Source organism: Calidris pugnax, unplaced genomic scaffold (genome assembly GCF_001431845.1).
Source record: "Calidris pugnax isolate Ruff unplaced genomic scaffold, ASM143184v1 scaffold1, whole genome shotgun sequence".
Lineage (NCBI taxonomy): Eukaryota > Metazoa > Chordata > Aves > Charadriiformes > Scolopacidae > Calidris > Calidris pugnax.
Genome location: NW_015090800.1, coordinates 12,442,311 through 12,458,357, shown reverse-complemented (window position 1 = coordinate 12,458,357; position 16,047 = coordinate 12,442,311). Strand labels below are relative to the sequence as shown.

The 16,047-nt window shown below is 39.9% G+C and overlaps 2 protein-coding genes across 2 annotated transcripts; one reads left to right on the top strand and one right to left on the bottom strand.

Moving 5' to 3' along the window:
- Nucleotides 1-634: 634 nt before the first annotated feature.
- Nucleotides 635-10,735, top strand: LOC106885243 (mitochondrial 10-formyltetrahydrofolate dehydrogenase; the record flags this gene model as incomplete). Its single annotated transcript, XM_014937243.1, has 11 exons — nucleotides 635-785; nucleotides 1,502-1,572; nucleotides 1,678-1,783; nucleotides 2,153-2,240; nucleotides 2,994-3,087; nucleotides 3,568-3,664; nucleotides 5,059-5,157; nucleotides 5,901-6,066; nucleotides 7,324-7,429; nucleotides 8,715-8,914; nucleotides 9,954-10,735. Coding segments are annotated over 11 exons (1,234 nt in total), but the record flags the coding sequence as incomplete, so codon positions are not given.
- Nucleotides 10,736-11,207: 472 nt separating this feature from the next.
- Nucleotides 11,208-15,804, bottom strand: LOC106885357 (chromosome unknown open reading frame, human C12orf45). The gene is made up of 4 exons (XM_014937497.1): nucleotides 15,719-15,804; nucleotides 14,556-14,642; nucleotides 13,645-13,781; nucleotides 11,208-12,477 (listed from the first exon to the last, which is right to left on the bottom strand). Exons 1-4 carry the CDS (start codon nucleotides 15,786-15,788, stop codon nucleotides 12,295-12,297), a joined length of 477 nt encoding a protein of 158 aa, XP_014792983.1. The 5' UTR covers nucleotides 15,789-15,804; the 3' UTR covers nucleotides 11,208-12,294.
- Nucleotides 15,805-16,047: the final 243 nt, after the last annotated feature.

Here is a 16,047-nt window from a genome sequence, read left to right as displayed (position 1 = left end):
GATCCAAGGAGACCATGGGCCAGATTTTCAAAGGTACCAAGGCATATAAAATTTAATTTTCATTACAGCTTAGGAGCTCTGTCTGTGGACGTGTGGGTGCCTTTGAAGCATCTAACATTTAAGTATTTTAGTTCCAAGTTCAGACAATACAAAGCAGTGTTATGAAGCTAGGTTTCTCAAATCTCAAGCCTGAGTACTGAGTAGGATCCTGAGTACTCCTTGGTACTTTTAATTACTTGACATTTCTTATGTTATTTTGTATTTGCTTTCTCACTTACTGGTCTGATTTTCTATAATTGGTTCCTTATAGTACAACAGAAAAAGAACACAACTTTTCTAAATATTATTTTGTTTACAAAAACCATAATTGAACAATCAGGTAAGTTTCCATAGTTCATATCTTCATCCAGTGTCTACTACAGCCAATGTGAAAACATTTGCAGACCTTAACAGGCAATTGTCCAAGCCCTTACTGAGCACTTAGAGTGCTCCACCTCCAAATTCAGTGGAATGCTATTTTAATTACGGATCTTTGCCATCCCAAAGGCAAAAAATTATGACAGCCGTACTTTTAGGCTGTCAGTGGTTAGGTGCCGCTTCTCTTTGATGTGGATTTGTAATGTTTTTGTTAAAGACTTGCAGATCTGATGGAAGAACATCAAGAAGAGTTAGCAACAATAGAGTCTATAGACTCAGGAGCTGTCTACACTTTAGCTTTGAAGACCCATATTGGAATGTCTGTGCAAACATTTAGATACTTCGCTGGATGGTGTGACAAAATCCAGGCAAGTGACTATGTAAAGGGAATAATCAATAGCAGTGCTTCTCTACACTGCACTTTTTTTTTTCTGACACAGTGCCAAAAACCAGTCACCAAAAGTAATCAAGGAATCAAAAAATAAAGCAAAATTAGAATTTTACCTAAAATGAGTCTCCCTGGCAATGCAAAAGGGCAGTCTGCTTTCAATTGGAGAACATGGATTTAGAATGTGACCCTAATTGTCCAAGAAATCAGTTGAGGTGTCACAATGGATATGCATGTTTAGTCAGCTCTTGATTATTCATGGCGCAGAATGTCATTGTGGTCATCATGCGGGTAAGTGCAAAGACTCATTGTGGTATATTAAACTCTGACCCAGCCTGGTGAGTTTGCTTGATGGCACAGCAGGTGGCACAGCTTGAATAGCATTTCCTCAAGTATCTTTACGATCCACAATCAAGAATATAATTCACCTTTTTTTCGTCCATCAGACCCTCAGTTTATGTTCTTCCCTACTTTTGTTATCTGTGCTTTTATTTCATCCAACGGAAAAACAGGAGTTGACTACAGTATCCATAGTAGGAAATGATACAGTATAAGAATCCCTGCCCCTTTCTCTGATGCAAAAATGCTGGTTTTGAAGCCTATTCTGTGACTTTCCAAACCATACTTATATGGCAAATATATTTATAATAAAAAAGATTAAACAGTATCAAGATTTGTCCCTCTGCTGTGTTGCAGGGTGCTACAATTCCAATTAACCAGGCACGACCAAACCATAATCTAACATTCACCAAGAAAGAGCCAATAGGGTAAGTGTCACTCTTTTCTTCTTTGTGACAGCCTTGACATACAGAAAAGACATTAGAAAGCTGCCATCAAAAATTAATCTTTCCCTGTTTTTTCCCTACCTTAAGTGTCTGTGCAATTGTTATTCCCTGGAATTACCCACTGATGATGCTTGCATGGAAGAGCGCAGCTTGCTTGGCTGCAGGCAACACACTTGTACTCAAGCCAGCTCAGGTAAAACCTAAAAGGATTGTACAGGTAGCTCAGGCCCACCACTATTTTTTCACTATTTTTTTATTAACTGAAAATAATTCAGTTAATGTAGTGGATTTCACCCATAGGTTGACCGTGTCAAATGTTTTAAAGTGCATATATAAAAATACAAATTGCCATGATGATACGTGGTACTGATTGTCTTAAATTCTGCTCTGATGCTACTCTCATTTTTAAGAATTAATTCTTTCCCGCAAGAAGCCATCACTTTTAATTTGTCAATACTGTAAGAAGATGAATATTGTCACAAAATTAAGATGTATTGAATGTAAAAGATATCATCACACATTTCATTAAAATAGGAGACCTAATCTAAATGTTTCTACATAGGTCACACCTCTGACTTCCTTGAAGTTTGCAGAACTCTCGGCTAAAGCTGGATTTCCTAAGGGTGTTATAAATATTCTGCCTGGTTCAGGTAAAACTCCAACCATTTGTCTGGGAAGAGTAGGTCATGCTAAAACTAGTGAACTAGCATTTTACCTTTTTGAAGACCTATTACATACTACTATCTTCACAGGTAGTAGGCTTGCATCTATGTCACACAGCAATTTCACAAATTTCCAGAACAGAATTGGAAAAATCTGTATGTCACCTGGCTCTAGCTAGTGGTAAGAGCTGTCAGCCCTCACCCTTTACAAGTTCACACAAATAGCATGAACACTCTGAAAAAGAATGGATTACAGAGAAACATGTTTCACTTGTTTGTAGAACTTCATTTTTTTCTCCTGATCTTATCATCACTTGGCAGTATTTAAATGTGACAGTGAGACTTAAGGCAAATGGGTAAGATGCTTATTGGTCACTATAGGTAAGTCATGGTCCACACCATATTACCTGATGTCACCATTTTCCTCTTTCCCCTAAGGAAGAAAAGTGACAAAGTAATTTTATGGGGCAGGCTCTGTTACAGATCAGATTATTCCACCTACAGTGGAATATTAGGAAAAAAGTTCTTTAGTCCAGGCAGATGGTGGAATTTGGAGACACTAATGTGATCCAAGTTAATTAATATGAGATGTTTCATAGTCATATGAATAAAGCTGTGAATATAACTAAGGATGTGATACTGTACTTGACTGTTAGCTCTTTCAGTGTTCAATTGCTGCTGCTGGAGCAGTAAGAATTGTCCATGTACTGTCCAGTTGAACTGTTTTCCTCACCCTGACAGGTGGCTTAGTGGGACAGCACCTCTCTGAACACCCAGATGTTCGCAAAGTTGGATTCACTGGTTCAACACCAACTGGCAAACAGATCATGAAGAGGTACTCTCAGCAAAAGATTAATAAATAAACACTGCTCAACCTAGTTCTGGCTCTTTCAGTGTTCAATTGCTGCTGCTGGATCAGTAAGAATTGCCCATGCGCTGTCCAGTTGAACTGTTTTCCTCACCCTGACAGGTGGCTTAGTGGGACAGCACCTCTCTGAACACCCAGATGTTCGCAAAGTTGGATTCACTGGTTCAACACCAACTGGCAAACAGATCATGAAGAGGTACTCTCAGCAAAAGATTAATAAATAAACACTGCTCAACCTAGTTCTGAAGTATCTTATTATCTATATTGTACATGTAGCAGTAATAGAAAAGCGTAATTACATATGGTTGTTTACATTTATGTATAATTCTACTAAGCCACTACTGGAAAATAGAGGTTTATACATTTTTACTAGATATGATTTAAAGAAAATAATGAAATAAGCTACTTTAAAGTTGATTTTATATGATTATTTATTTTTTTTTACAGTGCAGCCACTAATCTGAAGAAAGTTTCTCTTGAACTTGGTGGTAAATCACCACTGATCATATTCAGTGACTGTGAACTTGACAGAGCCGTGAAAATGGTAATGTTACTTCGAAGTAAAATATATTCAAAGCCTTTGTGACACATCATCACAGTATTGCAATATTCTTCCTGGCTTGACAAAAACTGCAGTGGGGAACCCTTGCATAAAAAATCATGCAATCTGTTAGAAAACATAACAAAACAAATATATCTGGAAAGTATGTTCACTCGCCAAGTTAACACATTAAAATTGATTTGTCAAAATCTGATACTCAAATAAAAAGCGCTTAAAAAAATGAAAGCCCCAAAGTGAGTTAAAATATATATTGAGCTCCCTATTGCCATATAGCTCTTAATTCACCATCAATCATGATAATCCCCCTTTCCAACCAACCATAATGTGTTTAAAGTTCATAAATAAGGTGTGAAAATGAGAAATTCAAGGGATTTAGGGAGCTTATTTCCTGCTCAGGTAATCCGATTCATCAAAACGACGGCAGATCCAGTTTGCTCGCTGAGAAGCAAACAAAGGTCTTTCATACTGTGCTTACCCAGAGTGCTCATTCTGTGAATTCTCTAAACCAGCGTAAACAGGTAGTGCTACAAGGAAGGAACTGTTATACACTTTCCCTATTTTTGGAGTGTCTTTTGGCAGGACGAGAGTCTGAGTGACTACACAGTGAAGTACATGTGGAAAATAGTTAAAGCTGGACCTTTGCAGCCAGCGCACTGCTTTGCCCCACTTCTTTCCCAGCTGTAGAAGTGAGAGGGTGACACATAGGCTGGCCTGAGCTATACCTGGCGTTGATGGCTTTAAATGATTGTGAAACAATGCTTTTTTGCCACACACTTGACACTAGCACATGATCCCGGTCATATCTGCTAATGCCAGGACCCTTTGCAGCTGCCAGAAAACTACTTTTTAAGACCTGTATTTGTCCTGCTCTTCCTTCCCCCACTTCCCTGTTCCCCTGGAAAAACAGTGGCAGGTATCAGTTCTTGATAAATAAAAAGGAGCAATCTGTAAAGAGTCTGAATCCACACCCTCTAAATAGGAGGTTTTCTGCAGATTGGAGCTAGGTGATGCTGACCCAGTTTCATCTGACTTTTGACACGAGCAGGAGAGCTCAGTGGATTAGCAGTTTTATATTCGCTGGTCGTGCTGCCAGCCCTCTTCTCTGTGATGCTGCAGCAGATGTTTCTGTGGAACACTGGTGGAAACAGAAAGAGCAGTGCTAGTGAGTTCATCCTGAACCATTTGTCTTGATGGAAGTGTGTTTGCCAGTTATAAGATTAGCCTGCTTGTTGCATTGGTGATGTCCCTTCACATAAAGCATTACATGTTGAGGGTCACAAACATAGAATGCAACCCAAGGGGACCGAATGAAAGGGAAACTGAACAAAAGGATGCTTATAAATATTAATGTTGTTGTTTTTTTTTCCCCTGATCAGGGCATGGGAGCAGTATATTTCAACAAAGGAGAAAACTGCATTGCAGCTGGCAGACTGTTTGTGGAAGAATCAATCCATGATGAATTTGTTAGCAAAGTGGTAAGATACTCAAGGACTAAAGTTTAAGCAGATGCTTTACTGTGGCACTAAGAGCCACTAGTTCTACAGGCACTTGCATTTCTTCTAATTTTCAGTTGCTTAAATTCTCATGATTGCTTATGATATTGCTTCTTGGGAACCTCTTTATAGGGTTAAAAGGAAGGCGGTGAAAGGAGATATTTTCATCAATAATCCACAGATATGTGACATTGAAGTAGATATTGTATCTTAAGTACATTGTACCTCAAGGCCATTTCCTGATTAGGAAACTAAGATTAAAAAAATTACTGAACTTAGGTCAACGTGATTGAAGGCTCCAGTGAAGTTTTTAAAAAAAGGTGTATTGGAAGCGTAGCTTGAGTAATACAAAGGTCATTATTAAAAATCCAGGTCACCTCACTGTACCACAGGAAAATTCATTTATCTAGCTCAAGAACAGAAAATCAGTGATAACTCATTTATTACTGTAAAAGCTAACATTTTACATGCCTATCTTAATAGCAGAAGAGAATGAATACATGAAAACAGCATTAAAAACTTTCAGAAATAACCAGAGATTACCAAACATAAGACACCATTCAAAGCCTCATTTTAGAAAGGGAAGAGCATTCCACCTTCTAAGAATCCAGCCCTTTCTTAGGGCCAAATTTCATAGTACAAACAATGAAGCATCCCAAATCACTGGTCACTTTAACAACCATTTGCTGTGTTATGTGACTCCATTTTAATTGGGTAACCCACAGGTGGAAGAAATAAAAAAGATGAAAATTGGTGACCCACTTGATAGATCTACAGATCACGGTCCACAAAATCACAAGGCACATTTGGAAAAGCTGCTGCAATATTGTGAAACCGGAGTAAAAGAAGGAGCCACTCTAGTGTATGGAGGAAGACAAGTACGTAGACCAGGTAAAATACTGCTCAAAGGTGTTTGGAACATTTACTGTTTAAATAAAAGCCATCGTGGTTGTCTCTGCTGTATCGTGTGAAGTAGCAATATCATAGGAACAGCACCAGGTAAGGCCAAGGTAACACTTGAGGACGGGGATTTCTCATATTCTGAAATGCTCTGCAACTGAAGTGTAATATATGAAATTGAATCAGAATATAGTCTATACAGCAATCCTTTGCTGATTTATTCCTGTTGTTTATGAGGCATTGAGGCCTTTTGTGGAACATCCTTGAACTATCAAGCTACTCAAGTATATTTATATGCATTTTCATCAACAAAACACTAAAGACAACTGAGGAAACTGCTAGCAGAGTCTGCATAAGGTATTATTAATAGAAGCCTTTTTTGCTATATAAAGAATACGTATGCTAAGTTAAATGGGAAGGCATGATGACAACATTTTCTCATGGACATCTGTCCTTTGTCATTAATGAAGGAGAAACATTTGCATCAGAGTTCAAAAACATAATGATTGCATCCCCAAATAAAATGAAAGCGGAGATTTATAACCCTATGAAATCAGTGTAACAAAGCTAAATGGGAAGTCTTATGGAAATGGTAAGTAATTATAGAAAACCTCTGAAGCTGATTTTACCCACTGAAATACACTCACTCACCAAGATGTAGGTTCGCTTGTGTATAACACCAGGACAGTTATTGACTGGCAGTGATGAACTAGTTTTGGACATCTTTTTACACCCCTTAGAAATGAACAGTTGTTAAGAAGAGGCCCTTTGCCTCAGAATTTTCTTTACTTCAGCATCCATAAATCTTAGGCAAAGTTGCTGCCCATTGCATGCTTTCCCTTGTTTGGAATATACAGATTTTTGTGGCTACAGTCTGTATTCTTGTTGGGTAACAGGAAAACCTGTGGCCTCTGCGACATGCTGTAACCTTGTCTTCCTGCTGTCAGAGTGCAGGGTTTTCCCCCCAAGAAGTCCCCTGTGCTGTGGCATGCAGACCTTCCAGCCTGGCAGGGAACAGCGCAGAGTTGTTGCTCTGATCGATACAGACCATTCTTTTAACCTTTTCTCTGCTGTTTTGCTGCTGCTTACATGCATCTTCATTCATACTTCATTCATATCAATCTTGATGTTCTCTCTTTCAAGTCACAACGTATCAATGACCTCAAAGTATGGGGAAGAGACAGCCTGGACAATACAAACCATGGAGCATTTTGGCCATGCTTAAGTGATGCTTTGTCCTCTGTTTAGGTTTCTTCATGGAACCCACTGTATTCACAGACGTTGAAGACCATATGTATATTGCCCAGGAAGAGTCCTTTGGTCCTGTGATGGTGATTTCTAAATTTAAAAATGGGTATGTTCTCCTCTGGTTACTGGTATTCACTCTACCAAGTGTAGAAATGATCATAGAATCATAGAATCATAGAATGGTTGGGGTTGGAAGGGACCTCAAAGATCATCGAGTTCCAACCCCCTGCCATGGGCAGGGACACCTCCCACTAGAGCAGGTTGCTCAAAGCCCAATCCAGCCTGGCCTTGAACACTTCCAGGGATGGGGCATCCACAACTTCCCTGGGTAGGATACATAGCATGATTTTCTTAAATCTTGTAAGACCAGTCTGGATTTCCAGCTAAATTCTGAGAAAATACCCTTTTTAGTAAGGGGCATCCTGCTCCATGTTGATGTAAAACTAATGCTATTAGCACCGTGTGACAGGATAGAATGCAACCATAAGTGCCAGTTCTTAAATAAGACTTAGTATTCAGTGAAGCATTTTTACTGAAGTTGATGTGGTAATTGCAACAGCTTGATCAAATTTTGAAATATGTATTTTTTTCCAGTGGAATCACTTGACTTTCTATTTGTCACAAAAGACCACATAGTGTTGTGCATTGTGTAACATCAGCATATTACTGTTGCAAATGGAAATCCCTCTGTATATTTTGTAGACTGTCAGTTTTAATAGCTTTCATTCCAAGCCATAGGAATTATTTTACACACAAATGAGATTAAAGCCCTATATAGAAACTTCATATAAGTATTTCCTCCAGATGTTATTTTCTGCTGTTTGTTAATGCACAGAGATAACCCTTCGCATCTATAGGTTTTGTACAGTGATAAGGGACTGTATTGAAGTTTTTAAGATTTTAAATCATTATGGATTTTTGAAGCTCTATGGAGATGAGATGCAAATAGAAAATAGCACTCTGGACATGACCAGAAAAAGTTGTGTAAGTCTGAGTTTCAGCACTTACTCCCCATCAACTTGTAAAGCAGGGCCAAAATTTTAGAAAACTGATTCATAACCTGCTGCCAAGCTCTGCTTTACAACTGTTTTTGCATTGCTGTAATCCCCAAGTTGTACTGTAGCTGTGCAACTTTTCCTTTGACATTTCTTAGTGTGGTTGTTAACCATTGAAATGGAAGGTTACAAGTTTTACAAGTTTGAAGCCAAGGTATGAATTTCCATAAATCTGTCAGATTGACACACAGATTAGCCCTTAATAAGTTGACTTTAAAGAAGCTAACTGGAGAAGAAAGAGCATGGGAAAAGGTCCTTCTATGACATCGAAGGTGGAAGGCCACTAATAATTGTTTATTTTACCTAGTTACAATGCAATAATTTATTTCCCCATAGAGATGTTGACGGAGTGCTGCGACGGGCAAACGCCACAGAATATGGCTTAGCTTCGGGAATTTTCACAAAGGACATCAGCAAAGCTCTCTACATCAGTGAAAAGCTCGAAGCTGGAACAGTTTTTATTAACACCTATAACAAAACTGATGTGGCAGCACCATTTGGTGGATTTAAACAGTCTGGCTTTGGGAAAGATTTAGGTAAGTTGTTCTTTCCCTCTCTCATTTCTCATCTGACAGTTCAAATCAATGAAAAAACCACCTTACCCCTGTGCTACGTATCTAGAAAAATGTGAGCTACAGATGCATTTCCTGCATCTCCTCCATTCCTCCGGTTACAGTGATGGAGTTCCTCTCACATCACTACAATATTCCCCCCTCAAATACCTCCAGGTCAGCCCCTCAGGTACATTTGCTAAATAAAGCTACGGCACGAGGAATATTCCTCTCCAACTCCTCTCAGAGCAGTCACGTTACAGCTTGTCCGGAGCAGCTCACAGGCTACCAAATGCTGTCAGGCAGCAAAGGTGTTGGCCAAAATCTTCTTTCCCTCACAAAGAATGCTAACTGAGGTTTCTCCTCTGAACTTGTAAGAGCATGGGAAACTTTTTTACGCCTTAAAAAATGTCATCAAAATTTGCCCACAGCTACAGAGAAAGATGCATCAAAAAAATCTTTTCTTGTCAAAAGCAGTTTTAAAAAAAGTGAAGTCTAGTCTGTCAAAGAAACTTTGCAAGTCTGGGCAGATTAAGCCTCTTGGCAAAGAAAAATGAAAAAAAAAAAAAAATTCAGTGACACAAGAATATTTTTGCCTTTGGAATCTCTAGCCAGCATCAGGCATTTCCTGAAACTAAAATGACTATTAGCATCAGGAAAAAAAGATTACCAATTTTTACAGTTTCTTTACCTAGAAACGTTCACACAGGTAAACCAAAGTTCATAAATTCAACTGTGAACCCCTGGCAGCCATCTAGGAGCTGCTGCTGTTGCAGTCCACACCCAGCTGGCTGCTTCTTAAATTCCAGCTCCTTTTTCTTATCACACCTCTTGGGTTTGGCCTCTTCTTGTCAAACCAGTTCTGTGAATTCTCAGTAGGAGGGTAAATTAATTAGTTTCCACTGTTCCTTAAGGACCCAAATATTGGCTAAAGCATTTTAAATTTTTGTCTTAATAATGCAGTCTCTGATAACATTCTCTCATTTAGCTGCTATTCTCACTGGTGAATATTGTGCTTGTACAGGTGAAGAAGCTCTTCATGAATATCTCAGAACCAAGGCTATCACTGTGGAATATTGAAGTAACAACTTCCTTTGGAAAGGAAACTTTCGGCAGAGTTTCAACCTTGATGACTCCATGAAGCACTCTATATCATGCCCAGGATATGCTGTCTGCAGTGCTACAACTTAAAAAAAAAAAACCAAACAAAACACTCATTCCATGGATAAGTTTCTATAAATCAGGTCCAAATTTGAGTTTTGCTGACAGATAAAAGCATTTGGAAATTAACCTGAAGTTATTTAAATTATGCAGCAGCAGTTGGTCGCACAGTCCCCCCCCTCACCCCCCCAAAAAAAACCAAGAATATGATTTATTTTTTTAAATACAACTGAAGAATGAGTTCTCACATGCCAACTTATTTGTGTGAACATAATCTTTACATGATAATTTTAAATCCTTAGTCATTAGGCTTCTCTTAAAGTTGAACTAAAATATATTGATTATGCCCTTTTTGCTATAAACCAGTTGAAGTTTTACAGCAGCAATTAAACATTCTGCTCTGGTGATTCTTCAGCAGTACAGAAAAACCTTTGTGCCATAAGAAATAAATCAATGCAAGGAAGTGCACTTAATATGATCTTTGTATAGTACATACAGAGTTCAACATCAGTGTTAAACTATGCATATCAAGCTAAAGTTACTAAAAACATTTTCTACCTTTTTGTTGATATGGAATGTGTGATCTGCCTGCCATTTGAAAGGTGGTTACATTAACAGATTAAAATCACTTTTTGTGTCTGTGCACATGGACTGTTATCACTGTTTTATATGGCATGATTATTACTTTGTATTTCATACTTTCTTTTTTTCTTTTAGTCAACGGGAAAATCTCTTGTAAAATGACTGAGTTCAGACGTTGGCTTTCAAACTTTCTTTAGTTTGAAGGACATTTTCCATAGATCGAGACCTTATCTAACAAACTAAGCCTAAAACCACTTGCTCTTCTTCAAGTGAAACTCCACCCAAATCTTAATCTGATCTGTGGGCTGCCATTAAAAGTAGCAGGCCCATTCTTTGGTTCCCACCCTTCCCCTTTGCTGCAATATTTTGTGGTTTAATCAGTTAACCTCAGTAAATCATGCCCCGATTCCATTTTTAAGAAGCCACATCGTGCAACAGAGACCAGAATCCTTGTTATTTCTTATCATAAATATTACAGAATCAGGTATTAAAATTACAGCTTCGAGATTCAAAATATTCTGTAAATAATTGCAGATTTCAAGCATGACATTAAGTTTAATATGAGCAAATACAATATAGGAAATTTTACTCTAATGGCGTAGAAAATACAAAGTTCCTTTAAGAAACAATGACATCCAGGAGCATGACAGATACTTCTGAAATGCAAACAGATCCATGGAGTAAATACAACACCTCAAATCGTTGTATTTGATCAACCTGAGGTAAGTATGAACCGAACTTTCACCAGTTTTGGTTTCACCATTGTTTCAAGCTAACCTAAGTACAGGCCAGCTCAAAATTCACCTTTTCATTCTTCTGGCAGCGACAGTTGATTACAAAATGGAGAGGACAGAAACGTGGCAGGGAAAGTGGGAGATGAAAAGTGTAGCTTAAAGCGATTTTAACACCAGAGAGGGAGACTCGAATGTTTAAGTACTGAGGGTATCTGTGCTACAGCCACAAACGTTCCAGATGTGAGCTAGTAACCCACCTGCGATGATGTGGAGCTCAGGGCAGGCACAGAGGGTAAGAAATCCTTTGCTGAACTCTCTCCCAAGTCATGGCTGTCCTTACCCACATCCTTACCTCAGCTTGAACTGACCTCAGCCACTGCTTTTAGTGTTCAACAGTTACTGTCATGAATGCGATGTAGACATACCTCTAATGTACTTTAAGATAATGTTTAATATTGAAGACATTTTACATAACACTTCACAGGCCACAGAATATAAAAAATAGACCTTTTTTCCTAGTTAACTCTTTACTGCCCTTGAAGCAAATACGTCTATCACACTACAAAAATCTTTCTTCAACAAAGCAAGCGAACAAGAATTTTAACTGAATTAGTTCAAGTGCCCCAAATTCTAGCTGCTTTCTTAGTCTAACCGATGAGGAAGTTTGTTTCCACATTGTTTCATGAATAAAACCGTACTTAATTCTTCAGAAATCCAGCTTGCCTCAGTCATGAGAGGATCCTGAATTCTCCACCATGTAAACTATAGCATTTCACATGATCTTGAAGGGTGCTACAGTGGGCAACAAGACAGTTTTAAGGGCAAAGTCTTCAAAGTAATAAAACATTATTTGGTTTGGGGGTTTTTAAAAGTACAATAAAAATGGATTTACTCATTCACTTTGCTGTCCAAAATTTCTATTTTGCCCTTTTTTTCCTTTTGTTTAGGAAACTTAATGTTGTCCATTGTCACTTCGTCAGTTGTACAGTCATCTTCAGATTCCGAGTCATCTTCTGAAGTCAGTATCTCTTCATCTGTATCAGAATCACTTAGTTGAACTACAGCCACATTCTGGAAAAAAAAAACCAAAACAAAACCAAAGCACCCTTAGTTAACACATTATACGTTTCTATACCACTTCTATCATTTGAGTAAAACGTGTAACAAACATATGATACAGCCTACTATCATAAGAAAACCACAACCACAATGAGAGAGACTTTGGGGTTCTCCTAGGATTATGACAAATATCATTCCAAAATATTTAAATTGTAATTTATATTACTCTATAGCAAATATAAAGCCACTTTTAGATCTGCTGGTTTTGGCTGAGGTAGAGTAAATTTTTTTCAGAAAATTTGCTTCTCAGACACTGTGACGTGCAAAATCTTTCAAAAGTCCTGTCCAGGTTGCCCATTCCACTTAAGCATCTTAAAACAAACAATTTTCGAGATTGTCTTCTCACTATTTATTTGGAATTCTTCACATATACCAGCACTGGACAATGTATTGCATGCAGGCTAGATACAACCTACAGGAACTCTGAATCCAACAAGTGGCCTATAAATTATCCTGACAGCTCACACACACCAAATCCCAGGCTGCCTTATTTCTGCCTTTTATCTTGAAGGTCTGCAGGCCAAAAGGCACTTGTCTGGGACGTGCACAAATATATCACCTTCATATGAGCATGTGGCTGCAGCACTTCAGTTAAAAACTGCACGAAAGTACTGATGTGAACATAAATAAATAGAAAAGTATCAGCCATAAAGGATCGCAACAACACTAACAACTTTTCTAAACCCAAGACTTACAGCCAGTCCTAAGAATATCGATAAAGCACAGCTGAAAGCCAGTTATTACTCTTATACTAAAGCTTTCTGTTATGCCCTATTACACCTCACATTGTCCAGTTTCTATATCAAATTACCCACGAGTCATTTAAAAGACAATTTGTGACTTGCTTTAGATTCAGAGTTGCAGATCCAAAAGTATGTCCTATTCTGGCCTTAAACTACTTCATCCACAGTCATTAAATTCTGCAAATATGAAAACCAAGCAGTAAATGCTTAACCAAATAAGTATTTTCATTGCACCTATGTTTTGAATTTGCAGGTCTTAGACTAAAATGATAAAGACTTAGCCTTATGTATCAAATTAGCTTATTTTAAGATCGAAGAATTCTTTTAATCACACCTAAATTTACTTTATAAAATAAAAAATATAGTCAGTATTTACCATTTCTATAACTTTTTCTGTTGCATCATCTAGATTTTCAATGTCAAACTGATGAGCTGGTGCTGTTACCATTTTTCTTCTTAATTCATCATTGGCATGTGCCATCTGTGGTAAAAAGCTCTGTACTCGGTCCAAAACTGAAAAAGAAGCAATTATCACACATATATATATGCAAACAGATGCACATTAGTTTATACATTTATACCTCAGAAATCTGAGCATTTAAACAGATCCCATTTCAACAGTAATTTCAAACTGTCTACATTTAAGATATTATAATAGGGGGTTTTACTATATATAGTATTCCATTTCCCAAGATATAAACAGCAAGAAGGTACTGTATCTATTGGTCAGCATGTGGTACAGGAAGAAATCACTTCAACAATTCCATCTGGAATCTTAAACAAAATGTGACTACTTTATAGACATCTTTCTTGTAAATTTCATGGTTTTCAATACACATCGAGTGCCATCTTGATAAATTTCCACATCACCATTACCTCCAATGGAAATACAATTATGTCCTCCTTTCTTCCTTATTAAAATATTAACTGAAGGTCTCAAAGACAGAAAAATTACATGTAACACAGATGCTGCAGATGTCATGCTACACTAAAGAAAATTCAACATAATTATCAACAGGGTCTCTGAAATTAAAATGGTGGGAGAAAGACAGATGCTTCAGGTTGATAAAACAATTAACCTCTACAGATCTAGCTCTGCAGAAGCAGCAGTGACACAGTTAACCAATGGGACGTGCAACTGCAATGGAGGAGGACCTAGCACCAGTAGAAACACAACACAAGAGTTCCCCGCTTTACTAATGCAAGGAAAGCACTGAAACAAAAGTAAGTTATGTCAGAGATGTCCCCTGGTACTCGACACTGTTCCAACAACCAAGTCCTACTTACCGTCACTCCTTGGCATCCTAACGGTTTGTAACGTTGTAGCCTTCTTGCTGCTACATTTTGAACTAATCAACAAAGTTTCTTCCAGCCCTGGAAACAAACAAGTTATTTGAATGTTTACCTACGTCAACCACAAATGCCACATTTAAATGGTGAGGCTCTCTCCTTGCTGCTACTTTTCCACCTTTCTACAACAAGACTAAAAACGAGGATTCAGCTGCCTCTGCTTCCAGGAATTCCACTCTGCTTTCCTGCAAACACTGTTTCTTGATGTCCATTGGTGGTGCTCATCTCAGTACTTCTGTACGTAGTTGGCAGTGAATGCCTAGAACTTGCTACCACAAGAGGCTGTGATCAGCAGGTTCAAGGGAATTAGGCAAATTGAGGGCAGCAGAGCCATAATCTGATATTAAAAGGAGGCAACAGGAACACGTTGTACCCTCTGGCATCCCTACCCCTACAATTACATGTACTGGGCAATTAGAGGAATGGGGAGCACACAGTGCTTAACCTAACAAGTTCTCTGTAATTACCATCTCCTACTGCAGTTGTTGAGAGACAGAATGCTGTATGGACCACCGGCCTGACCCAGCAGGTCACCTCCTACAGGTTCCCACTGAAGTCCTTTGTCAAAGACTTACTTAGGGACAGCCATCAACACGCGGAGAAACTACCGGCAACGACCCACAGCAACACACAGGGAGGTGACAGCCTCCCCGTGCCGGTGACACCCGTTTACATGCCCTCCCCCCCGCGGGTGGCGACCAGTTATCCTCACAGAAATGTCGTTACGACTGTCGGTACCGATTTACGGTTAGTTTTGCGTTGTCCCCCCCCCCTCCCCGCCCCCCGAATTTACATCGCATTACAGCAGCAGCGCCCGGGAGAACGGCAGCTCTTCCAAAGACGCCAGATGCAATAAAAAGTGGGGGCCCCGTCAGCCAGTTGGCCTGAAAAGCGCCACCCCATCCCCACACCCCCCGCCCCAACCCCGGGCAGCCCGCGGGCGGGCGAGGCCTACCGGGCCCACCAACCCCCCGGCCGGGGGAGGCGGCCGGGCCGAGCCCCCCGCCACGCCGGGCCGGGCCGAAAGGCGGGCAGGAGTCCCAGGTCAATTCGGAGAGCGGCGCCGCGCCTCCCGGCCGCCCCCCGCGGGGGCCGCTCACCTCCTCGGCGCCCCACGGCCAGCAGCTCCCGGGAGGCGGTGGGCCCCGCCGCTCCGCCGGCCCCCGCCATGCGCCCCACACGACCGGAAGTGGCGGCGGGCCGGGCTGCTCGCCTCTCCCCGCCTCAGCGCAGCGCCCCCTGGCGGGCGGGAGGGGCAGAGCCGCCCCGAGGCGGTGGCCGGGAGGGGAGGGGCTCCCCCGGCGCCACCGCCGCCCCGCAGGTCGGGGAACCGGCAGCAGCCCCTACACCCCTGTAAGGCTGGGGTCAGTCAGAAAGGAAAATAATTCGTGTTACAAAGGGGAAAGAAAAAAAAACGAACACAAAAAAC